This window comes from Rhincodon typus, chromosome 30 (genome assembly GCF_021869965.1).
Source record: "Rhincodon typus isolate 14 chromosome 30, sRhiTyp1.1, whole genome shotgun sequence".
Classification (NCBI taxonomy): domain Eukaryota; kingdom Metazoa; phylum Chordata; class Chondrichthyes; order Orectolobiformes; family Rhincodontidae; genus Rhincodon; species Rhincodon typus.
In genome coordinates, this window is record NC_063361.1 from 8,008,112 (window position 1) to 8,034,781 (window position 26,670).

General features: G+C 40.5%; 1 protein-coding gene across 1 annotated transcript in view; it reads right to left on the bottom strand.

Annotated features, from left to right (window-relative positions):
* The window catches only part of myo1d (myosin 1D), a 420,078-nt gene that overhangs the window by 254,700 nt on the left and 138,708 nt on the right, over nt 1-26,670 (bottom strand). The window contains exons 12-14 of the mRNA XM_048614719.1: nt 6,770-6,840; nt 5,738-5,812; nt 2,199-2,331 (exon numbers count right to left, since the gene is read on the bottom strand). Coding sequence (XP_048470676.1) covers nt 2,199-2,331; nt 5,738-5,812; nt 6,770-6,840 — 279 coding nt within the window. The remainder of the gene's footprint in view (nt 1-2,198; nt 2,332-5,737; nt 5,813-6,769; nt 6,841-26,670) is intronic.

Sequence of the window (26,670 nt, forward strand, 5' to 3'; positions counted from 1 at the left end):
ACTGGACAGGGTAGATGCAGGGAGGATGTTCCCGATGGTGGGTGTGTCCAGAACCAGGGGTCACAGTATGAGGATTCGAGGTAGACCATTTAGGATGGAAATGAGGAGATATTTCTTCATCCAAAAAGTGGTGAATCTGTGGAATTCGTTACCACAGGAAGTAGCTGATGCCAAAACATTGAACGTATTCAAGAGGCGGCTAGATACAGTACTTGGGGTGAATGGGATCAAAGGTTATGGGGAGAACTCAGGATTAGGCTATTGATTTGGATGATCAGTCATGCTAGTGAAGAATGGTAGAGCAGGCTCGAAGGGCCCAATGGCCTCCTCCTGCTCCTATCTTCTGTGTTTCTACGTTTGTTAAGCAGGAGTCTCAAGTTGTATTTACAACACTGTCTACTTACATGCTTACGATAGCACAGATTTGCAGAGACTGTTATGTGCTTGCTGTTATTAACATAAAACTGACTAGCTGAACATACTATACAGATCCATGACACAGAAGGACTGAAGGAGAGGCAGGTATCTTTATACCAGAATGCAACATGCCACAAGTTCATGTTTTGTCGTAAAGGTACAGATCTGTCTAATCTGTAACCTATGCCACAGTGCTATTAACTCAATAGGGAGCATCATATGTGGTGACTGATCCTGAGATATCAACCTACCACCATTCTTTCAGCTGGAGAAGATAGACAGTATGATAAGTAAGCAAGCAAAAACCAAATTCCGCATAAATAAACTGCACTACTTTAACATAGATTATAGTTTCCTCACCGTAGGAAACCATGTCAGTAGTAGCACGTGAACTGAACTGGCGATGTGCACTAACTTGCTGAAGGCAGGAACCCATTTACTTTAAACAGATTAATGAAGCCTTTAAAATTATCATGTTTGTATGACATTGACTTTGGAGCTCAGGCTAAGGAACAGTGGTCCTTCTCTGATGGAGAATATTTCCTCCTATGTACTTTCAGGACCCATAGCCTTTTTGGCAACTCTCTCCAATGTCTAAGGGTTGGAACTATGTACTTTCTCCATCCATTTGTTGTCATCTTTGAAATGGAGGATTGCAGATTTATAAGTAAAAACAGCTACAACGTTAGTTTGATTTGTGGGACCCAAATTAAACAAGTCAAACTAGGCTCTAGCAAATGTCAATACTGTTTCTTTTTGGATATTGTAATTAATCAAAGGGAACAAATATCATTCATTTAAAAAAAAATCCAAAATTAAAGACAATTGGACCTTGATCAGATGGTCCAAATGGGCCAAGGAATGGCAGTTAGAGTTTAATTTAGCCAAGTGTGAGGTGTTGCATTTTGGCAAGGCAAATCAGGGCAGGCCTTATACAGTTAATAGTACGGTCTGGAGAGTGATACTGAACAAAGACCTAGGGGTGCAGGTCTGTAGTTCCTTGAAATTGAAGTTAGAGGTAGACAGAGTGGTGAAGAAGGCGTTCAGCATGCTTGCCTTCATTGGTCAGTGCACTGAGATTAGGAGTTGGGATGTCATGTTGCAGCTGTACAGGATACTGGTGACACTACTTTTGGAACGCTGCATTCAATTCTGGTTTCCCTATTTTTAGGAAATTGTTATTAAACTTGAGAGGGTTCAGAAAAGATTTACAAAGGATGTTGCCAGAATTGGAGGGTTTGAGCGATAGGTTGAATAGGCTGAGGCTATTTTCTCTGGAGTGTCAGAGGCTGATGGGTGACCTAATGGAGGCATATAAAATCATGAGGGGCATGGATAGGGTGAATAGCCAAGGTCTTTTTCCCAAGATAGCAGCGTCCAAAACTAGAGGGCATAGGGTTAAGGTAAGAGGGCAAAGATTTAAAAGGGACCCGAGGGGTAACTTTTTCCACGCAGAAGGTGGTGCAAGCTGCCAGAGGATGTGGTGGAGGCTGGTACAATTATGATACTTAAAAGGTATCTAGATGGGTATATGAATAGGAACAGTTGAGGGGGATATGGGCCAAATGCTAGCAAATGGGACTAGATCAATTAAGGATATCTGGACGGCATGGATGAGGTGGACTGGAGGGTCTGTTTCCATGTTGTAAAATTCTACGACTGTAAGACAATGACAATTGGCGAGTTGATTTTTACTGCATAAACTGCTCCATGTACATCACTAAGATAGAGAAATGAGGTGAAGTGAGAATGTTAAACATTTAAGCTTATAATCGACTTACTTTTGATGCCAAGTTTTCTACCAATGCAATCATGGAGGATTTGAACAAAGTGGCAGCAGTCAAAGGCCGTTTAGTCACTTCTGTGATGCTGAGCTTCCCCTCCGGCCACATATTCTTCAGCACAGGATTTGAGCTGGTGAAGTACAAAGTTAATTATCAATCAAAACTTTTAAACATGGTAGGATGAAGCAAGGGCAATCTACATTGACAGCACATACTTCACACACTTTGAGAGTTACACTATTGTCAAATGAGGCAAAAAGAAAGTTGGCTGATATAGTCAGATTAATTTAAAAATCTAATGTGCCAATTATAGATTATTCTAACAGTTTTATTATCTCATTATATTATGTTCATAATTAATCAGCTATACATATAATATTGTTGCTGGTTCATTAATAATGGCTCAACCATTTGCTACCCAATGTGAGCATTGGAATCCAGGTCAAACAATATGGATTTGCTAAAAGATTCCAAAAGAAACACTACCAGAAACTCTACATTCACCTTTTAGCCAACTTTCTTTCAAATCCTTTCTGCCAGGTGAACAAGTGTTTCAGTGCCTATTGTATAAACATATGTTTTCTTGACTGATTGAAGCATTGAATGCTACTACCCCTACATTAATAACCTTCATTTGAGAAAAAATGTTTACATTCAAAACAACTGCTCAAAAATTAATTCAGTCAATTGTTAGTGAGATTGAAGAAAATGTTTTAATAACAAAAATAAACCAAGGAATATTGCACAGTATATAGCCCAGTCACAGACCAATTTCATTCCCTTGATGAGGCTTGAATCATAGGATAACATGGAATAAAGTGCCAAAATGATCAATTGTTTTAAATCTAACTTCCCACCAAAAAAAAAAAATTGATTTTTGAGATGTGCAGCAAGTTTCTGCTATTCAATCTGTTTGCAATTCTAATTTTTGGAAAACAGAATTGTTTTAAAGTAAATGTTTCTCCCTTCCTAAAAGTAGAGTGGTATCACTCTCCATCATCTTGCCTCAACTGACATTAGAACTCTCCTTCATTTTCATTCAAGTCATGTTAGAACTCTTTTCTTCACATGACTCACTTTTCACCACAACCCTTTGTGCCAGAATTTCACTGTTCTGTTCCAATCTGTGACCTCCTACTCCTTGCACTATCAACCAACAAAAACCAATTTTTTCCTTTCATCTAAACCTGTCATAGTCTTCCTCACTTCTACCAAATCACTCCTTAACCTCCTTTGCCCCACAGAGAACAATCTCAATTTCTCCAGGTTAATTTGTGGCCACAGTCTTTCTTTTTGGAGCCATTCTGGAAAATCTCTGGTACCTCAAGAATGATTCTGTCCATCCTGTAATGGAGACCAGACTGAATGCACCATTGTAGTTGTTTCCTAACCAAAGCTTTATAGAGGTTCAGTAAAACGTCCCTGCTCTTATACTCAATGCCTCAACTTGAGAAACTCCAATTACCATATGTTTTCCTAATTACTCTGTGTCCTGTCACCGACAATGACCTTTGTACATAAACCCTTGGTCAGCATTGTCCTGCATATGCTTCAGAACTATTCCTTGAGATTCATAGTCTGTCCATAGCCCTTCTGCCAAAAGGCACACCACCCACATTCTGTATCAAATTTCATCTGCCACTTTCTAAATACTTTGATAGCCTATATATTTCCCATTGTAATTAATCAATATTATGCAACAGTTCCAAATTTAGTATCATCAGCAAATAATTAACCAGTCCTTTGCATGGCCACGATTAGCACTCATTAAGTTTACCAGTTCAGATCACTCAGCTATTCTGCCAAATGTGTATTCCAACTCTTCATCTTGCTTGGACCTAGAGACTTTGTTTGTATATGGAACAAAAATTTGAACGAAAGATAAATCCTGAGCATAGCCTGACTAGTTTACCTTCATGGTAATTATAACTGTCTCACTTCACTTTTGTCGATCTCTATGTGATGGGTACATATTCCACTTGGGGGTATGTGAAAGCGTCCTACTTCTACCTTCAGTTCAGAGTTAACACCAGATACAACTCATCTTGTTGTTCCAACTTTGCTACAGGGAAATACTTCGCTCCCATTTTCCCACCCCGGCCATAGTAGAACAACCACCTTGAACTCACCACTTGAGAACTAGGCACACAAGTCTGAGTCCTATAACAGTGGCCAAGAGTGCCAGACAGCCGTGGCACATGCCACTTCAGCTCTAGAATACTGTGTAATTACAATGTCAATTTCTCTGTTAAAATTAAATATCTATATTTAAAGTTACTGGTGGGCAGTAGATTTTGTGGCATTGCTGAAGAATCATAGAAGGCAATCTTAGATTTATACATTTAACATTTAAATAAAAACTGGGATAGTCATGGAATTGATTGATTGTTTCATTTTCATAGATTTTTAGATGTCGATTTAATATTGTCACCTGTTCCTCAGTACAGTGAAAAGTATATAACATCACCACGTTGCAGCACCATCTTGGATTACAGAATAAATTACTGAATAAATTGTACAAATGGTTAAATACTGAATTAATATTAAACTTAATTACTAGATCTGAAATAACTTCAGAAGTTCATCTTTCCCTCTCCTTCATCCTCTGTGCTCCTCTAGTCGCCGCTGTCCAACATCATTCCTGGGGTCCTAGCAACATGCTCCTTTCCTGCTGCCACAAGTGCCATTGCTTCAGCATCCACCAATTTCAAGCTGGAGATGGTGCTGCACCTCTGCAGACGCTAGACATCGACTGACGTGTCCAGGCTTGTCTTCCAAGATGGAGTGAGGTCAGGGATATTTGGGGCCCCGGCCTCCCACGGGGCGGACAACAGGTGGTGGACCCAGGGCAACCAAAACCAAAATATGACTGAGTTACCAAGCTGCAAAGACAACCATGAAAGCTGTGTGGATGCAGGTGGATCTGCTGCACGAGCCCATCAGTGGTCAAGCCCACACTCAGTTACCGTTAAAAAGCGAGAATTACGAAAATAAGTAAAGTCAACCTTAGAAAACTTGTTTTCTTCAGGTGAAAGTATGCTATTTCAGTAGGAAAAACATCTTTGTTAACGATTCAAAATAAATTACTTTCAATTGATGTAACTCTACAGGCAGAGAACCAGTCAATTCCAGTGGGTGATTTTGTTACCCTGCTTCAGATACGCAAAACGAAATTGGTACAAATATTTTGTTCAATAAGAAAAAGCGCACAGATTAATTATGTAGCAGCCCCTCGAACTAACCTCTCACTATATTTGTGAAATATTTGTTCATTTGTGAACACTTCTATTTCTGTGAGTAAAGTTCCTTTTATTTGGGGTTAGCAGACTGCTCAACATAACTTTCAGTAGAGAATGAAGTAATCAACAAGGCAGTTGCAAACTTTCATACATTGATTACAAAATATGTTTGCAGCCATGTATTAAAACAATGATTTATGCAAAGATTGGGCTCAATATATGCCACAACACTGTCTCTGGCTGCAGTAATTCATTTCCCCTCTTTTTGAGATCAATAGATTTTTTCCACAGTCCTACCTGTTGTACATTAGCCGTTTGAAGTCCTGGAATAAAGTATCCTTGTTCTTGTCAATGAAGCCAATTACGGAATATCTTTACGGGGTTGTGGGGGCAGGGGGGGGGAAAATAAATTTATGAACACTTAAAAATGTCAGGCACTTAGCTAATCCAGTTAGAAACAAACAAAAAAAACACTACAGATGCTAGAATTCAAGGTAGACAAACAGGAAGCTGGAAGAACACAAAGCCAGGCAGCAACTGGAGGAAAGAAGAAATCAACATTTCCGGTCTTAACCTTCTTCAGGACTAAAGAACGTCATCGCCCGAAATGCTGAGTTCTCCTTTCCTCCAGATGCTGCCTGGCTGGCTGTGTTCTTCCAGCTTCCTGTTTGCCTAACTTAGTTCATCCACCCTGCCTCATGGTCACGATGCTTCAAGTCTAATTGTTAGTAACCTCTGCCTTCTTGAAGGATGAAAGAAATACGTTCGCCGAGAGATTCAGAAAGAATTCCAGAGCCTAGGTTCTAGTTGCATGCATACTGCCATGACTTACTGAGCTGATATTTATGGACATCATGCTTGCTACGCTCACACTGATGGCATTCAGTGTTCATAGATCAAAGAAGATCACAGAATCCCTACAGTGTGGAAACAGGCCCTTTGGCCCAACAAGTCCACACCAACCCTCAGTGTACCCCACCCAGGCTCATCCCCCTATAACCCACCTAATCTACCCAACCCTGAACACTATGGGCAACTTAGCATGGCCAATCCACCTAGCCTGCACATCTTTGGTCTGTGGGAGGAAACTGGAGCACCCCGTGGAAACCGACGCAGACATGGGGAGAATGTGCAAACTCCACACAGGCAGGCGCCCAAGGATGGAATCGAACCCAGGTCCCTGGTGCTGAGGCAACAGTGCTAACAGCAGTGTTGGCTCCAAGAACTAGATATTAGCAGTTTATTGGAGTTGCTATAGGAAGAATAAAAGGGAACATGACTGGTGCCCTATGGGAAAGATAATTTCAACACCATCACTTTCAAACTTACACAACATGCCCAGCATAGTGCTTAATGCGAAAATCTCGATCAAAGTCCAGTGTTTTATCAGTTGCACAAAGCTGAAACAAAGCAGATTAACATTTCACATTAGTGATCATTTGTCATTCTTCACAATAGTCTGCCAACCATGGCACAAAGATGGCATTACAGTACTTAACAATTGCAAGATTACTTGTAGCAGCAAATTTTGGTATTAATTTCAAGTTCTGGTCAGGTTGCATCAGAACATGTGATCATATTTTACCAGATAAGTTTGCTTACAATTAATTCAGTTCAGTAAAGCATAATATTGCAAATGCACAGATTTTATTGGGTTATTTGTGATCAATTATTCAGACAGTGGTCTCTGATCAACAGGCAGAAAGGATGCTTTTGTTACTAATTTCAGAGTGATATACTTCCATGATTGACTGTGAAAGAATACAAGATTGTTAAGGTTTTAGCATCTCTCCAGAAAAGGCTGGATGCACATGAGATTTTGGTTATTGTTGTATGAGCACACTAATTATATGTCTGGATGGGATCCCATCAAATTTGATGTGCTCATGACTTCAAATGGATCAATGCTGGCGGAGTATTAATTGTATTCCCGGATGGAAGAAGGTTAAATTCCATCTGATTGGTTAGATTCCAACACATCAGTGTTTAAAACAAGTCAACAAAACAACAAGTGGATATCCCATATATGGTGTTTACTGGCGGAAATTTCTTGAAAACAAGACCACTGCTGAGGAAAAAGGGCTGCTAATTGAGGATATTAAAATCCTATTTGTTGAAAATCCAAAAAATGCTTTTACAATACCGTGCAAAAAATTTATTTTAAAGAGAACGGAACACTTTATGGATTTTGGGCATGACAAGCATATTTTCTCACCAGAAATCATCAGATTCCGTTATATTTCAGATGTCCTATTACTTTACAAATACAGTTTTGGCTCTTCTGAAAATTTATTCAACTTTATAGCAAGGTACACACAAATCATAACAGACAAGTATATTGCTTCTGTTTCCATTTCACTGATATTTTAACTCACCCTTACAGACAGTTGGTTTAAAGCTATGTTGGAATCTAAAATGAAGAGCTACAGGTTAATCAACAGGACATAATTTACCATCCAAAATGAGAACCAGAAGTATAGCTTTCATACACAGAGTAACCAGAGAATGCACTACAGAAACCTCCCTTGACATACACAACACCATCTCAGGCCTGAAAGAGGGATGGTTCAGAAATACAACGAGTTGCATTAACGTTTCCATTCTTGTACGGGCATTCCAATTCAAAACTGATTTGTTGCAGAGAACGTACTGCCCACTTTCAGGGATTTCCTCATTTTCAGTGTTACAAATGTACCTCCCTTTTAGGGGTCAACCGGAACAGCGCTAGGGTTGATTGAGAGCTGACAATGCTCCATGGGTATTGGTATTTAAGAGCTGGGTTCTTCCCCAGTTTGGAGTTGGCTTCTGGATACGGAAAAGGTCCAGAAGGGAAAGGTAGACACTGGTGTTTGTGCTGAATTATAGATCTACACAAAATCCTTGGTAATCTTCGAATGTCTTTTGCTATCTAATTCAACAAATGAATAGGAGGCTGGTAATATTAATGGCCAATGATTAAAATAATCATTTGGTAGACCAGAACTCAACTAATGCTTGGGAAAATACATCCTGTTGAAGTTTCTTTTCTTGCATTCATCAAAAGAATTCATAATACACAGAACCAATATTTATACAGTAGGAGAAGAGTGTGCTGATTTGTTGGCATGTAGACTGACTGATGGATGCATTACCATGGAGAATGCACCAGTTAATGATGACAGTCAACTATCAGGCTTTGTTTAGAAATGAAACCAGGCATGTTCACCCTGATTGGTCAGGACATCATCCTGAGAAACTAGCCAGCAAATGCTAGTCGCTTGGCTCATCATTGATTAAAATCAATGCATTGCGTGTGCATGTTTTTTCTGTATGTAAAGAACAGGGCTCTGTGTATTAATATGTAAAGCTTACAGTATACAACTCTAAATTAGTTGTGTGTTCAATTCCTCACCCACTCAAGGTCATCCCAGAGAACTGGAAAATGTCTAATGGAACACCCCTGTTTAAAAAAGGAGGGAGGCAGAAGACGGGAAATTTTAGGCCAGTTAGCCGGACCTCTGTCCTTTGGCAAGATTTTAGAGTCTATTATTAAAGGATGAGATTGCAGAGTGCTTTGAAATAAATGATAAAATAGGGTTGAGTCAGCATGGCCGCATCAAGGGGAAGTTATGACTGACAACTTTATTAGAATTCTTTGAGGTGGTAATGAACAACATGGACAAAGGAGAGCCAGTGGACATGATCTATTTAGCTTTCCAAAAGGCCTCTGACAAGGTGCCGCACAAGAAGCTGCAAAATAAGATAAAGAAGCCATGTTTATGGAGCATTAACAGAGGATTGGCTGACTGGCAGAAGGCAGAGTGCAGGGATAAAGATGTCTTTTTCACGATGGCAGACAATGACAAGTGGAGTTCCTCAGGGGTCCTTGTTGAAATCACAACTATTCATGTTATACATTAACAATCTGGATGATGGAACTGAGGGGCATTGTTGCTAAGTTTATAGATGACACAAAAATGGGTGGAGGGACAGGTAGTGGAGACAATAAGGACTGCACATGCTGGAAGCCCAAGTCTACAGGTGAGAGGCTGGAAAAGCACAGCAGTTGTGGTTGGTTGGCTCGCCAAGCTGGTTTGTTGTTGTTCTGCAGACGTTTCATTATCCTGCTGGGTAACATCATCAATGCAGCCTCCGATGAAGCGCCGTTGTGTTTTCCCGCCTGGTTTTTAAACTCTGGAGTCTGTTAAGTTGGATTACCTCACTTCCGGTTTTCCTTCGCAGTGGAGTGTATATGGGGTCGAGTTCTATGTGTTTGTTGATGGCTTTCTTTGTGGAGTACCAGGCTTCTCGGAACTCCCGTGCCTGTCTCCGCTTTGCTTGTCCCAGGATCTTGGTGTCATCCCAATCGAATTGGTGGTTCTCCTTATCCATGTGGATAGAGATGAGTGAGTATTGGTAGTGTCTTTTTGTAGCCAATTGGTGTTCGTGTCCCCTTGATTGAGACTTACAGAATACCAAGAGGTCTGGATAGAGTGGACATGAAGATGATGTTTCAAATCAGTAGGATAGACTAGGACCCTACAACATAGTCCCAGCGTGAAGGGATAACCCTTTAAGAAATTCCAGGCCAACGTATTGCAAGCTGTTCCTTGATGAAACTTTATTTATACCATTGAAAATGGGTTAAGAACAACAAGAAGCTTATTTAATCAGGGCATGTACTCCATTTGAAACAAAGCCATTTACTAGTTTCATTGATGCCCAATAATCAGTTTCTACGCAAGTGAAAAAAATGAGACCAGAACGAATTTCTTCAGCCAGAGGGTGGTAAATCTGTTGAACTGATTGCTGGAGAAGGCTGTGGAGGCCAAGTCATTGGGCGTCCTTAAGACAGAGATAGATCAATTCTTGATGAGTAAGGGGATCAAGGGTTACAGGGAGAAGGCAGGAGAATGGGGTTGAGAAACACACCAGCCATGAATGAATTGTGGAGCAGGCTCACTGGGCAAAATGACCTAATTCTGCTCCTATATCTTATGGTCTCATCAGCAAACATTGTCCAATTGCAGAATCAGATCTATTGCTGGACACTATGCTGTGAACTTTGAAAATGTGGTGCGTTGGGTCCAGTCAGTATCTTGCTTTATGCGAAAAGATGAAGGGAACGCGCTTTAACACTTTCTACCACAGCTTAGGACGTCTGGCCTACATACCTGGCAACAAAGTCCGGCAGTTAACCTTGCATGACCACATCATTAATTTGTGTATTATCTTGGCTAATGCCTCTACCAATCAGAATCCACTTACTAACTATTAAGTTCTGCCATCTCTTGCAGCATAAATATTGATTTTTCACTTGAATTAGTATTCTTGCCAATTGTCCTGATGAGTCTAGACAAAAAGATTCAACAAAATGTGCCTATTTTAATCAACAATTAGAATGTTATGTTAGTACTGTCCAAGAAGCAAATGGTTAAATAATTTCATTTCCAACTGTTTTGACATCCTACAAGAGATATGCAAGGGTAGTTGTTCTCAGCAGAAATAAATAATTCCATTACTTAAAGCTCAGCAGGTCTGGCAGCATCTGTGAAGAGAAATCAGAGTTAACCCAGTTCTGACAAAGGGTCAGCAGACCCGAAACATTAACCCTGATTTCTCTTCACAGATGCTGCCAGACCTACTGAGCTTTACCAGCAACTTACTTTGTTTTCAATTTACAGCATCGACATTTCTTTTGTTTTTTTTTTAAAATCAGAATGGAAGCATGGCTCTGCATATCTAAGGTTGCCCAGAGCAGAATCTCCCCTCAACCATGGAGCTACCATGGTCAAGCAATCTGTGCGAGACTGCCATCCCTCAGAGTCCAATCCATTTCTTAACCTACATACCTTTTCAAACGCTGCCCTATACTGCTGCTTCATTTGAAATTTTAAGTTCAACAGTATGCAAATGTGTTTAAATGGAAACATAAGAAAAAAAATCCACTTCTCAAAAGTTTTAACTGTCGGAAATTTTTGGATCACAAATGAACCCAAAGCCATACTCCTCACACATGATTTTTAACATTCTCAAATCATATTTCTTCAAATGATACAACTCCTAAATCAAAATTTAGATGCCCAGAAAATGCATTGATCCATTTTATAAGTGGAGCAATGCAGTTTCTCGTTCATTTGAAATGCTGAGCTAACTGCTTGGTTACGAAATCTCCCTTGAGGTTCAAAATCTAAATTCGATACGCTCCTGAGTAAAACAGATCTTAAACAGGATTATGGAAATCTTAAGAATTAGGTACAAGACATTGTACATTTTAATTAGTATAGTTCTCAATATAAAGAAAATGGCATATTCAGTGTCCTAACCAATTACAACTGTAAGCTGAAAAATGGAAAATTTTCAATTCTACAGAATGTTTTGTCCTCACCTTAAACAAAATGAACAGGAGAAGGCTTTAAACAGCACACGGAGCTTGAAAAGTAATTCACTTACATGGTTTGAACAGTTGCTCTCAATAATGATCAAGTGATATAGCTCCAAGCTAAGCAGAGCGCAAAATGTGCATAATTTTTTTTTATTGTAGGTCTCACCTTCAGCAGGCAATCACTTTGGCAAAAAAAACTAAAGCCAGCAAAAAGAAAATTTGTTTCACTCGCCTGTAGTCAGATGTTATCAAGCCAACCAAATGGGAAAATGATTCTACTTGCTTCATTCTTTTCACCACCATGTTACTTTGCATCAAAGTATGCTAATATTTTTATATACTACTGAGCAGATTGTTTTGCTACGGTTTAATAACAATATGTATCTCTTCACTGTTTAATAAAATTGAGTCCAGGAGACATTTAGATCTCTTCTGCGCCTGCCATTATTACTGACATCTCATTTCTCAGATTAATTATGTTCCGTTCACCTACTAACATTCATGGTAAATCTAACAATATCTTTTAACAATTTAACTAGAAAGATCGAAAAGATTTGTGGACAGAACATAATATTGTTGCAATCTATATTCATCACTATCCATTCACTGTGTTCATGGTCTACTTTCACTGCTGTTGTTTGTTTCCAATGTTGAGTTTCGAAGCAGTCTTGTGTCATGGACGTTCAACATTTCAAATGTTGAAAGAAACAAAACAAGCGCAAATAAGATAAGTGCAATAGTTTTCTATTTGGGTAGCCTATTAACAAGTGATGGGAAAGGTAATAAAGACACGGGCAGTGGGTAAAACTTATAAAACAAATCTTCAGAACAAAAAGTGTTAGGTCTTTTGAGAAATAAAAAGCAGAATAAAACTACTGCATCTAATTAAACAATACCAAATGGGTATTAATGTTGTTTTCTAAGGAAGGCAATTGGAGATAAAGGCAACAGACAGATTGAGGCAGAGAATGAGAGAGCGAGAGGAGAGTGAAAGACATACTGTACATCTTCCTACTCAGGGGGAATCAACTAAAGTGAGTTGAGTTTAGAGGAGGAGACGGAGGTCTGAAGATTTTATTTTCATGTTGACTTACTGGAACAAAAAACTTAATCCTCCAAGACCTAGCAATGAGGATAAATTTGGATTGTATTTCCAATGGTAGAAAATTAAAGGAGTAATCTAATTAAGTTGCTTAAAATAGATTTGATAGGATTGCAACATGTTTAAATTGTTCAAGGGAGGTGAGAGGTGATGACCTAGTGATATTATCGCTGGACTGTTAATCCAGAGACCCAGATAATATTCTGGGGACCCAGGTTCAAATCCTGCCATGGCAGATGGTGGAATTTGATTCAATTTTTAAAAATCTCAAATTAAAAATCTAATGACGACCATGAATTCATTGTTGATTATTAGAAAAACCCATCTGGTTTGCTAATGTCCTTTGGGAAAGGAAACAGCCATCCTTACCAGGTCTGGCCTACATGTGACTCCAGGCCCACTGCAATGTGGTTGATAATTAACTGCCCTCTGGGTGACTAGGGATGGGCAATAAATACTGGCTTAGCCAGCAATACCCTCATTCCATGAATGAATAAAGAAAAAATGTTTTCAGCCCCTGCGCAGTGCTGAAAGGGTCTCAGAGTCACAAAACAATAACCCATGTGATCTGTGTCAAATGTGAAGTATTCCTCTTTATCCTTCTCAACCAACCAGTAGCCTTTACTACAGCTGACCACATAGTCATGCTCCAAACCATCTCAACTGTTGTACAACTAAGTTAGATTGTACTCTTCAGGTCTAATTCTTAGCTATTTAATTGCATTCAGAGGATCACTTACAATGATAAATGGGGGCATAGTGGTAACGTCACTAGTAATATCTCTAGTACACCAGAGACCCAGGCTAATACTCTGGAAGATAAGGATATGAAATCCTATCACAGTAGCTGATTGAGATTAAATTCAAATCAAGAAAATTTAAAAATCTAGCAAACAACTGTTTCAGCAATGGTGCCTTTACATAATGATCATGACATGTTACTGATTGCAGTAAAAATGTAACTCGTTCACTAATGTCCTTTAGGTAAGGAAACCTGTAATCCTTACCCATTCCAGTCTACAAGTAAATGCAGTACCACAGCAATATGGTTGACTCTCAAATTCCCCTGAAATGGCTTCACAAGTCACTCAGTTCATGAGTTTACACGTAGGTAACAATGCTAGCCTTACTGGTGATGCCCACATCCCAAGAATAAGAAAGAAAACATGTTTTTGCTTCCTATACACTACCTCTGATGTCCTGCAAGGATCTATTATTGACTTTCCCTTTACTTCTCATCTAGATATTGCCCCTCAGCAACATTGTTGTCAGTTTCTAACAACAGCGTGCTGCACCAACGCACCATTCAACTCCACCATTGCTAAATTATCAGACTGCTTAGCAAACACCTAGGACACGACCACTGAAAACATTTTCAGTAAACTATTGAGCTGACTGAAGACTTAATTTTCAGTTCAAACTCCATCCTTCTCGACGGCAATTGTCCGAGACTAAACCAGAATATGCACAACAATGGGTCACACTGACACTGTGATGAACTCTCAACAGCATAGCTACCAATGCCATTCCAAATAGAGCATTTTCATCCCTGCAATATGAGCATTTAAATTCATCCTTGCCTCACCTCATTTGCTGAAAATCTCATTCATCCCTTTGTTACCTTTAAATTTGATAATTCCAATGAACTCATGACTTGTCAGCCACAGTGTATACAGCTTGTGTAGACTGGAGGTTATTCAAATTCTGCTCCTATGTCCTTACTGAAAGATCAAGATCGGTTCACCTATTACCTCATGTGTGCTGACCTACACTGACTCACAGTCAAGCAACACCTTGACATTAAAATTCTCATCCATATTTTCAAAGCTATCCATGGCTCCCCTCCTCTATTTCTCAAATCTGCTTCAAGCCAACAACCTTCTGCAATAAGGTTGCTGACTTGTTCGTCGAGCTGGCTTGTTTTCGTTCAGATGTTTCATCACCATGCTAGGTAACATCATCAATGAGGCTTCCGATGAAGCGATGTTGTTCTACTCCGCTTGGAATTTATGCTGTCTGGTCCATTATGACGAGTAATGTCATTTCCGGTTTTGTTCTGTATGGGTTTGTATATGGGGTCCAATTCTACATGTCTCTAGGAATTTCCGTGTGAGTCTGTGTTTGGCTTGGGCTACTATGGTTACCTTGTCCCAGTTAAACTGAAGGCCTTCATTGTCCAACTGTACTGATGTTAAAGGAAAGTTCGTCACGTCATTTTGTTGCTAGCTGATGTTCATGTATTCTGATGGCTAGTTTCCTTCCTGTCTGTCTGATGTAATGTTTGTGGCAGTCATTGCATTGTACTTTGTAAACTACGTTGGGTCTGCATGTTGTGGGAATGGGGTCTTCGCTACGAATGGATATCCCCACAACTTCATCCACAGGTGCCTACTAAATAGGCAACAAGAGGACACAGTACGTCCTAACACACTGGCCACACTGCCATACATCAAGAACATATCAGAACTGACAAGACTCCTGTGACCACTAGGAATCATGGTGGCCCACAAGCCCACAGCCACACTACAACAAATGCTCACAAGGATTAAAGACCCCATACCCACGACATGCAGAACCAATGCAGTTTACAAAATACCATCCAACAACTGCCACAAACATTACATCGTACTGACAGGAAGGAAACTAGCAATCAGAATACACGACCATCAGCCAGCAGCAAAACGTGACAAATTTTCCTTAATATCAGTACACTCGGGCAACTAAGGCCATCCGTTTAACTGGGACAACGTAACCATAGTAGCCCGAGCCGAATATTGACACGCATGAGAATTTCTAGAGGCATGGTTCTCAAACAATGATGCAAATCAACAAACCTATAGAATTGGACCCCATATACAAACCCGTACAGATCAAAACCAGAGAACACACTACTCAACATTTCGGACTGGACAGTATAAATTCCAAGCAGAGTAGAACTTCATCAGAGACCTGATTGATGGTATTACCTAGCATGGTGATGAAACGTCTGAATGAAAACAAGCCAGCTCGGCGAGCAAGTCAGCAATCTCACCCACAACCTGAGCTATAAATCTTCGCTAAAACCTTAAACTTTCTGCAATGTCTCTGCTCATTTGATTCTGGCCTCCTTGGCATTCCAATTTTAATCATTCTTCCAGTAATGACTGTACTTTAATTGGCTAGGTCTCAAACCCTGGAGATCCCTTCCTAAAACTCTCCGAATTCTGTTTTGTTCGTCCTTCATGTTGTTCCTTAAAACTACCTTTTCATTCAAGTATCTACCACAGCACCCTCCTTTGTACTTTAGTGTCTTGTCTTGCTTTTATAATGTTTCTGAGAAGAGTTTGAGGCGTTTTGTATTCATATACTGCCTTTAACATATCAAGTTGTTGTTGTCAAAGAAATGCATTTCCTCTGGTTAGGGGAAATCAACTACAAAGGGTCTTGTATTAAGATTACAGGCTGATAGGAATGAAATTAGGAAGCAGTGGTTAAAAATATCTTGTTGAGTTAGTGGGCACAGATCTGGTAAATGAAGCATAATGTGGCAAAATGTGAAATTGTCCATTTTGGCAGGAATGATTGAAAAAAAATTAACCAAAATACTTTTAAAAATTAAATGGTAAGAGATTGCAGAATGATCGAAGTATCTTCATGCATGAATCACTAAACGTGAGAAGGTGACACATGTAGGGCAACAGGTATGGAATATTATCGCTTATTGTGAAGTTATTGAATACAAAAGTAGGGACATTATGATTCAGTGATACAGGGCAGTAGTAAGAACACATCTGAAATGCTGTACTGTATTGGATTTCTTATTTAAGGAAGGACATAAAATGTATTAAAAGCAGTTTCAGAATATTTACTCGACTAATACCTGCAATGGATGGTTCTCTTATGAGGAGAGGTTGGACAAACTAGGCTCATATCCACTGGAGTGTAAAAGGTAACTTGACTGAAACAGATAAGTTCATGAGGGGCCTTGACAGGGTGAGAAAGGGTGTTTCATCTTGTGGGAGAATCTAGAACTTAGGGTCACTATGTAAAACAGATGAAATGAAGCTTTGTTTTCCCTTTGGGAGGGTCAGGAGATTCTGGCAATCTCTTCACTAAAAGTTAGTGGAAGTAGAGTCTTTCATATTGTTAAGGCAGAGATTTTTGGCAAGTGTAAATCAGCAAGAGAGTAAAAGGTAATAAGGAGTAGGCAGAAATTTGGAGTGGTGCAATTAGCAATGATCTTATTGAATGAAGAAGCAGGCTCAAGGGTCTAAGTTGCCTACTTCTGCTCCTCATTCATATGTTTATGTTTTTATGTGGCTCTCTCTCACTCCAAGGACTGTGGCTGCAGGGACAATTGGAACTTTTAGGAGATTCTTTTTTGTTACTTAAGGGTATCAATGGATATGGAATTAAGAAGGGTAAATGGGAGTTGAAGTACTGAACCAGTCCATGTCCAACTGCTAGAAGACCTGGACAGTATCCAGGTTTAGGCTGACAAGTGGCAAGTAACAACTGTGCTACTAAAGTGCCAGGCAATGAACATTTCTCTCCAGCATTTAAGTCTGTCCACCATTTACAAGGCACAAGTCAGGAGTGTCATGGAATACTTTCCACTTGCCTAGATGAATGCAACTCCAGCAACACTCAAGATGATTGACTCCTTCCAGAACTAAGCAGCCTGCTTGACCGGCACCACATCCACAAACATTCACTTCTTCTAACAGCTCAATAGCAGTGACAAGATGCACTGCAGGAATTTAACAAAGATCCTTAGACAGTGCCTTCCAAACCCACAACACTATTTAGAACATCAAGGTGGCCAAGGGCAGCAGATACTGGGGTACACCATCACCTGCAAGTTTTCCTAAAAGCGATTCATCCTGACTTGGAAATATATCATTGTTCCTTCAGTGTCACTGGGTCAAAAGCCTGGATCTTGCCCCCTTTTAAAATCACTACGAGTGCACTTACACCAAACAGACTGAAAATGGTTCAACAAAGCAGTTCACCACCACCTTCGCAAGCGCAATGAGGAATGGGCAATAAATGCTAGCCCAATCAACTAAGTCCTCATCCTCTTATGGACCAGGCCAGACCCTCTCAAAATATTTCAAGAAGGTAGCCTAGACCCTAACTTTTTCTTATTTTAAAAGTAGATGTGAAGTGGGTGCTCCCAGTGTAATGCAACTGGTCAAACCACTCAGCTTTAAGCAAAACAGAATTTATTTAAACACCACAGTTGATACATGTACAAAAGGCAGAATTTAGTACAACTATTGGAAAACTTAACCAACCCGGTACAGCAACTTAACTAATGAACTGTTCCGATATAGCAACATCCCATAACAGAGTCCTTGGCAAAAAGGTAAATCCAAACAGATTCTTACAGGCAGGAAGGAACAACATCCACAGATATTTCAGAGAGAGAGTCAGTTAGGAATCTTTTACTGAAGCTTGCAACCCTCTGGTACTCAAAACATCTTGTAACTGCTACAGCTTAAAAAAACTAGAAAACCCTGAACTGGCAGAACAGACCACTCTCCTTCCACTGTTAAACCGTTTTAGCTTTCTACCTCCTTAGACTCTTCGGCACCTTTGCCTTTACAACCTCGCTTCAAAAACACCCAGGACAAATTAACTTTTTTAAAGTCACAGCATCGTCACATTCTGAATGAATTTTTTTTCAAACCCAAAAAATAATCAAACCAAATAGCAAACTAGGGTTATTGAGCAAATGGCATTGTTCTGTTCCTATTATATTAGTAGTATTAATATCAAAAACAGAGCCAGGATACAAAGAGAATTAATACAATACTGAGAAAATGGATGGTATCTTTGGTATAGGAAGATTTTTTTTCCCCCAAATGCAGCAGATCCAGTTTGATGTAGGTTCATTTATCATTCTTGGATTTCTCTTCTCCGAGAAAGTACGGCAAGTATGGACTGAATTAAGTTTAAACTCAAGGAGATTTGTTGCAGTGAGATTGGACAGTTTGTTAGCATAAATCAGAATACTATAAAATCCTAATGGAAACAAGCATCATTTGCATGGAACAGCTTGGGCATGGTTCAAGTCTGTAGCTTCAGTAATGTAAAATATCTTTTCAAGTAACTAAGTTCAAATAAATTTAACCAAAATTAATTACTTTACATGGAACCTATGGGGTCTATGTGTGAAAAATCATACCTTAGGTGTTTTGTGAAAGGCAGGTGCTGAGCAGGCGAAAAAGAAAATCAGTACCACAGTAGGAAAGGAGAATAAAGAAACAGTTAAAAGGAGGCCAAGAGCTCAACTGAAATGGAATAATAATGCATTGAAGAATAACTACAACACGGGGGACGTCTGTCAAAGTGGATAATTGCCCAGTTATATTCTGTACACAAAATACAGGACAAATCCAACCCAGCAAATTACAGCCCTTTCAGTCTACTCTTCAAAGTGAAAAAAGGGGTTGTTGACAGTATCATCAGGTAGTACTTAGCAATAAACTGCTAATTGACATTCAGTTTGGGCTCTGCCAGGGCCACTAAGCCCTCATTACAGCCTTGGTTCAGACATGAATAAAAGAACTGACCACCAGACGTGAGGGGAGAATGACCATTCTTGAAATCAAGAAGCATTGGAATGAGTGTTGCACCAAGGAAACCTAGCAAAACTGGAGTTGATGGGAATCAGCGGAATCTCTCTGCTGAGTGAAGACATATCTAGCAGATCAATCAGTTCAATTCCAGGACTTCACTGAAGGAGTTCCTCAGTGTAGTGTCCTAGGCTCAACCACCTTCACTCCATTATCTGACCAGAATTGAAGATGCTCGTTGATGATTACACAATATTCACCAATCCTCTGATGTAGAAGAAACTGCATCCACATGCGGCAATACCTGGATAACACTCAAGCTTGGATTGATAAGTGGCCAGTAACATTCAGGCTGCACAAGCATCAGGCAAATGACCATATCAAATAGCAGAGTATCTGTCATTAACCTCCTGACATTCAGTGGAAATTCTGTCACTAATTCCCCCACTATCAACATCCTAGAAGTTGACATTGGTCAAATAATTTGGCTACAAGAGCTGGTCAGAGGCTAGAATACTGCAAGGAATAACTCACTTCTTGATGCCTCAAGTGTCTATTTACAATCTTCAAGGTTGAAGGCCAGTGTCTGATGGAACACTCATTACATGTCTGGATAGTACATATTTAAGACTAAAGAAGTTTAAAACCATCCAGGAGAAACTTGCCCATCCACCACCTTCAACAATGACTCCCTCCACCACCAATACACAGTGGCAGTAACGTGCAGCCTCTACAAAATGCACAGCAGTAAGAACCCAGGCTTCTTCCAAACCATTTACCACTTGATTACCCAGAAGGGCAAGAGTAGCAGACATATGAATACACTAGTACTTGAGATTCCCCTTCGTGCCACTTCGATCATTCTTTTATTGCTGTCGGGTTAAAATCCTGGAACTTCCTCCCAAACAACACTGTGGGTTTACTTGCACCCCAAGGATTGCAGCAGGTGGCAGCTCACACCTTCAAGGGAGTTGGAGGATGGCAATAAATGCTGTCCTATCCAGGTACCCCACATCTCATGTACAAAGAGAGTCAAACAGTCATACAGCACGGAACAGACCCTTCAGTCCATTCCAACCATAATCCCAAACTGAACTAATCCCACCTGCCTGCACCTGGCCCATATCCCTCCAAACATTTCCTATTCACGTACTTATCCAAATATCTATTAAACATTGTAACTGTACCCTCATCCACCACTTCCTCTGGAAGTTCATTCCACACATGAAACACTGTATAAAAGGATTAAAAAAAAAGTTGCCCCTCACGACTCTTTCAAACATTTCTCCTCTCACCTTAAAAATATGGCCCCTAGTCTTAATCTCCTACCCTAGGGAAACGACACCTGCCATACACACTATCTATACACCTCATGATTTTATAAATCTCTTTAAGGTCACTCCTCAATCTCCTGTACTGCAGTGAAAAGGTCCCAGCCTATCCACCCTATTTTTATAACTCAAACTTTCCATTCTCAGCAACAAAAATGGTAAATCTTTTCTGAACCCTCTCCACCTTAAGAATATCCTTCCTATAACAGGACACAGTACTCCTCTAGAAGAGGCCTCACCAACATCTTGTACAACCTCAACAGGATGTCCCACATAAGAAAAAAAAAATTACAGTCCCTTTTACCTAAAATTAAATATCATGTCAAGCTTTCAGTATTTATCTCAGTTGACTATTCAATTTATTAGCAATCTTACTTTAAAATGTCCTTTAACATATGGCACAGACAATCTAATCACCAATCTGGTTTTACAAAATATGACTTTCATTCATAAATTACTCTATTCATTTGCAAACACGTTCTTCAATTTTCTTCTGAAGGCAAGACTTTTGGAATGCAGTTCCATGGGTCATTGTTATCTTCCTCAGGTGGCTGTTTAATGAAACAGTAATTGTTATAAGACTATTTGCCTGGAGGCAGGCATCACAACCAAGGCCAGTTTCATTTTTGGTGGACTTCCGTATGTACTAATCCCAGCGGAAATCACCCAGTTGAACAAACAATAATACAGCACAAGGACAGGCCCTTCAGCCCTCCAAGCCTGTGCCAACACATTTTGCCCTTCCATACTAAAACTGTCTTCCCTTACAGGATTCATATCCCTCTTCCCCTGCTATTCATGCATTCGTCCAGGTGCTTTTTAAATGCTGCTATTGTTTCTGCTTCCACCACCGGCAGCGCGTTCCACGCACTCACCACCCTTTGTGTGAAAAACATGCCTTGCACATCCCTTTTGAACTACCCGCCAACCCCCCACACCTTGGATGTGTGTCACCTGGTAATTGACCCCTCCACCAGAAAATGCCTCATACTTTACACTCTATTCATGCCATTCACAATTTCAAACTTGTATCAAGTCGCCTCTCAACCTTATGCTGTCCAGTGAAAACAAACCCAGCCTATCCAACCTTTCTTCATTGCTAAAATTCCCCATACCAGACAACATCCTGGTGAACCTTTTCTGCACTCTCTCCAAAGCATCCACATCCTTCTGGTAGTGTGGTGACCAGAAGTGTATACAGCATTCCAAGTGTGGCCTAACTAAAGTTCTGCAAAGCTGCAGCATAATTTGCCTATCCTTATACCCCACATCCCTTCCAACGAAGGTAAGCATGCCATCGGCCTTTTTTTACTACTTATCTACCTATGCTGCCACCTTCAGTGATCTGTGGAACTTCACACCCAGATCCCACTGCATATCAATACTCCTAAGGGTTCTGCCATTCACTATATAATTTCCACCTGTACTTGACCTTCCAAAATGCATCACCTCACATTTGACTGGATTAAACTCTGACATTTTTCTGCCCGTACCTCCAACTGATCTATATCCTGCTGTATCCTCTGACAATCCTACTCACTATCCGCAACTTCACCATCTTTGTATCATTCGCAAACTTATAATTAGACCAACTACATTTTCCTCTACATTTGTGTAGGCCACAAACAGCAGAGGTCCCAGCACTGATCCCTGTGGAATACCACTCGTCACAACCCTCCACACTCAAAAGCATCTTTCCACTACTGCCCTCCATCTCCTATGATTTACTCAGTTCTGTATCCATCTTGCCAATTCACCCCGATACCATGTGACTTTACCTTTGTACCATTCTGCCATGAGCGATCTTGTCAAAGGCTTTATTGAAGCCCATGTAGACATCAACTGCTTTTCCCTCATCAATCATCTTCATCACCTCCTCAAAAAACTCGATCAAGTCAGTCAGGCACGACCTCCCACACACAAAACGATGCTGCCTGTCACTAGTAAGTCATTTGCTTCTAAACGCGTACAAGTCTTGTCCCTGAGAATCTTTTCCAATAATCTTCCTACCACTGACATGAGGCTCACAAGCCTGTAATTTCCAGGATTAGCCCTGTTACCTTTCTTATACAGTGGGGCAAGACTGGCTATTCTCCAGTCCTCTGGAACCTCACCCATGGCCAAATAGGATACAAAGATGTCAGTTAATGCTCCATCTTGCTCCATCAATTTCTTCTCTTGCCTCCCTCAATTCTGGGTTAGATCCCATCAAGACCCAAGGACTTATCTACCTTAATACTTTAAGACCGACAACACCTCTTTCTTTTTAATAGCAACCTGGCTTAGAAGTTCAACTCTCCCGTCCATGAGATCATCCAACACCAATTCTCTTTTTGGTGAATACTGACACAGTATTCATTTAGGACTTCAGCTACCTCTTCTGGCTCCACACAGATTCCCTCCTCTGTCTTTAGTGGACCAACCCTTTCCCTGGCTACCCTCTCGCTTTTTACATAGGCATAAAAACCTTAGGGTTCTCCTTAATCCTGTTTGCTAACAACTTTTCATGACCCCTTTCAGCCCTTCTAGTTCCTTGTTTAAGTTCTAAACTACTTTTCTTATATACTTCTAGGGCTTCGTCAATTCCCATCCTCCAAGACCTTACGTATGCTTTCTTTTTCTTTCTGATGAAGGTCATGACATCCCTGGTCATACAAGGTGGCCATATCAATCCTTCATGCTCGCAGAAATGTGCCGCTCCTGAACTCTTATGATCTGCCGTTTGAAACACTTCTACATGTCCAATGTGGATTTACCCTCAAACAGCCGCCTCCTGTCTAACATTGGTGTAGTTCTCCTTCCCCAAGTTTAACACTTTCACCCCAGGACTGCTGTTATCCCAATCCACGAGTATCTTAAAACTCTCAGTATTATGGTCACAATTCCTAAAATGCTCCCCCACCGGAACTCCACTCACCTTACCGGGCTCATTTTCCAAAACCAGGTCCAGTATAACCCCTTGGTTGGATTGTTAAATACTGTATCAAGAAACCCGCCTTACAAGTTCGGTCCCATCCAAGCCCCTAGCACGAACGGAGTCCCAGTCAATATAGGGGAAGTTAAAATCACCCACCACAACAACCCTGCTATATCTACATCTTTCCAAAATCCTTCTACATATTCTCTCCACTATCTCCTGCTGGCTGTTGGGAGGCCTGTAGTATATCCCCAGCTTTGTGATTTCCCCTTTCCTATTCCCATGTTCTACCCATATTGCTTGCTGCACGAGTCCTCTGATGTATCATCCCTCAGTACAGCTGTGAGGTACTTCTTTACCGGTAATGCAACACCCCCACCCGTTTTACATCCCTTTCTATCACACCTGAAACTTCCAGCTACCAGCTGACCCTCTTTTAGCCAAGTCTCTGTAATTGCAATAATGTCACAGTTCCAAATTCTATTCAAAGCTCTGCGTTCATCTACCTTGCCTATTACGCTTCTTGCATTGAGAAACATGCGTTTCATACCACCTCCCCTGCACTTTTCAGCAGTATTTCCCTGCCTGTTCTTGTTCTTAATCATGTTTGCCTTGATTTCTACCCCTTGCTCAATTTCTGCATCGACTGCCCTTCTCTTCTGGTTCCCATCCCCCGCTACATTAGTTTAAACCCTCCCAATCCACTCTACCAAGTATTACCCCTCAAAGGACATCAGTCCCAGTCCTACCCAGGTATAACCTGTCCATTTTGTACATGAGTCTGAAACCCTCCCCGTCAAACCATCTTTTCAGCCACATGTTCATCCTATATATCCAGCTGTTTCTTTTCTTTATTCATTAACAGGATGAGGGTGTCGCTGGTTAGGCAGCATTTATTGCCCATCCCTAATTGACTTCTGCTCTGACTAGCTCATGTCACTAGCAGTAATCCTGAGATAATTACCTTTGAAGTCCTACATTTCAACTTCCTTCCAGTTCTTTATCTTCTGCTTTTAGGACTGCATCCCTTTTTTTGTTTAACCTATGTCGTTAGTATCAACATGTACCATGACCACTGGCAGTTCACCCTCCCCCTCCAGAATGTCCTGCAACTGCTTCGAGATATCCAGGACTCTAGCACCAGGGAGGCAACACACCAACCTGGAATCTTGTTTGCAGCCACAGAAACACCTAGCTATTCCCCTTAGGATTAAATCCCCTATAACTACAGCACTTCTATGCCTATGTCTCCCTCCCTCTGCAGCAGAGTTGCTATCAAGAATTGCAATTGATTTCTCTCCCTCACTCTGTCAGCAATATAGACGTATTTTTAATAGCTGGTCATTCAGTGCTACAAATTATACCTCCACTGTCAGTTAACAACACCCAAACACAATCAGATGTGTATTACTCAATACTACCACTGCCAGGTGTCATAGAAGAGCTAATTTATTATTTTAATATTCTAATTATAGCAAAGCAAATGGACGCTGAAGGCACAAATACGCAAGTAACATCCCATCCAAAGTTTTACTGCAGCATTTACGTCATGGGTCATGATTCCTGTGAAATTTTTTCAGAGGACATTTCTCTCATACTTTAATGATGTCCATATGTTGCCTCTCATTTTGTGAGGTTTCCCATCATTCCTGACCAAAGCCACGATGAACACACTCCCAGCGCAAGATTCTGGCAATGCAAATACTTCATCAACTTCATAGTTATTCACTGTAGTGACTGAAGATAAAACTCTCCAATCTGCTGTGGCTTATTCATTAATGTCCATGATGGAAGGAGTGCGATTCCTGATGAAAAGGGCTGAGGAGTAGAACAGTCAACCCTTCAAGCCTCCTCTGCCATATATTAACATTGACTGATCTGGTTGTGATCGCAACTCCATTTTCCTTTCTGTCTTTCTCTCGCTCCACCCTCCCTTATAACCCTCAGTTTCTTTGTTGATCAAAAATCTGTCTGACTCAGCCTGGAACATGCAAGGACCCAGCCTCTACTGCTTTGTGGTAGAGAATTCCACCAACTAACAACCCACAGACAAAGAAATTCTCATCAGCGTCTTTTGCCTTTCAGTAAGGTCGCCTCTCAAGTTTCAAGGCGTGGTTGTCTGATGGCAACAGAACTGGTGAATTGTGATAATGTCACTGGATGAGTAATCCTGAGGCAAAGCCTGACTCTTTGTAGACATGGATTCAAAACAACCAAATGGTAACTCGTGGACTTTAAATTCAATTAATAAAAATAAAAATTCTGGAATTGAATATCAGTCATGGTATCATGGGATCATGGGATCATGGGATCATAAGAACAAGAACAAGACATTCAGCCCATCAAGTCTCCCTCCCATTCAATACAATCACAGCTGATCAAACACTTCAATGCCTTTTACTCATTCCATCCCATCCCCATCAACCTATACACCTGTGGCAATCAGAAATCTGTCAAAAACTGACCCTTCGCAGCTCTATGTAGAGAATTCCAAAGTTCACAGAGTAAAATAATTCCTCATCTTTCACTGAAGTGGCTTCTGCCAGGGGAAGCATCTTACCTGATCTACCCTGTCTATTTCTTTATCTATTCTGTGGGTCAGAACGAGAACCTTCCTTTTTTCCAAAACTCTAGAGAGTATAAGCCCAGTTTGCCCAAGCTCTCTCCATACAGCAGTCTTGTTATTCTGGGAACAGGTCTGGTGGGCATGAAACTATCAGTAATTGCAAAAACCCATCTGATTCATTCATGTCCTTTAGGAGAAGAAATCTGCCTTCTTCACCTATTCTGCCTAATGACTCCAGACATGGGTAACATGATTGACTCTACACTGCCCTCCAAAATGGCCGAGCAAGCCGCTTAAAGGATAAGCAAATTTGCAGCAACGCACACGTCCCACTAATGAATAAAAAAGAAACCATCGCCTTACAACTGGTGCAGACTCTAAAGAACTGTG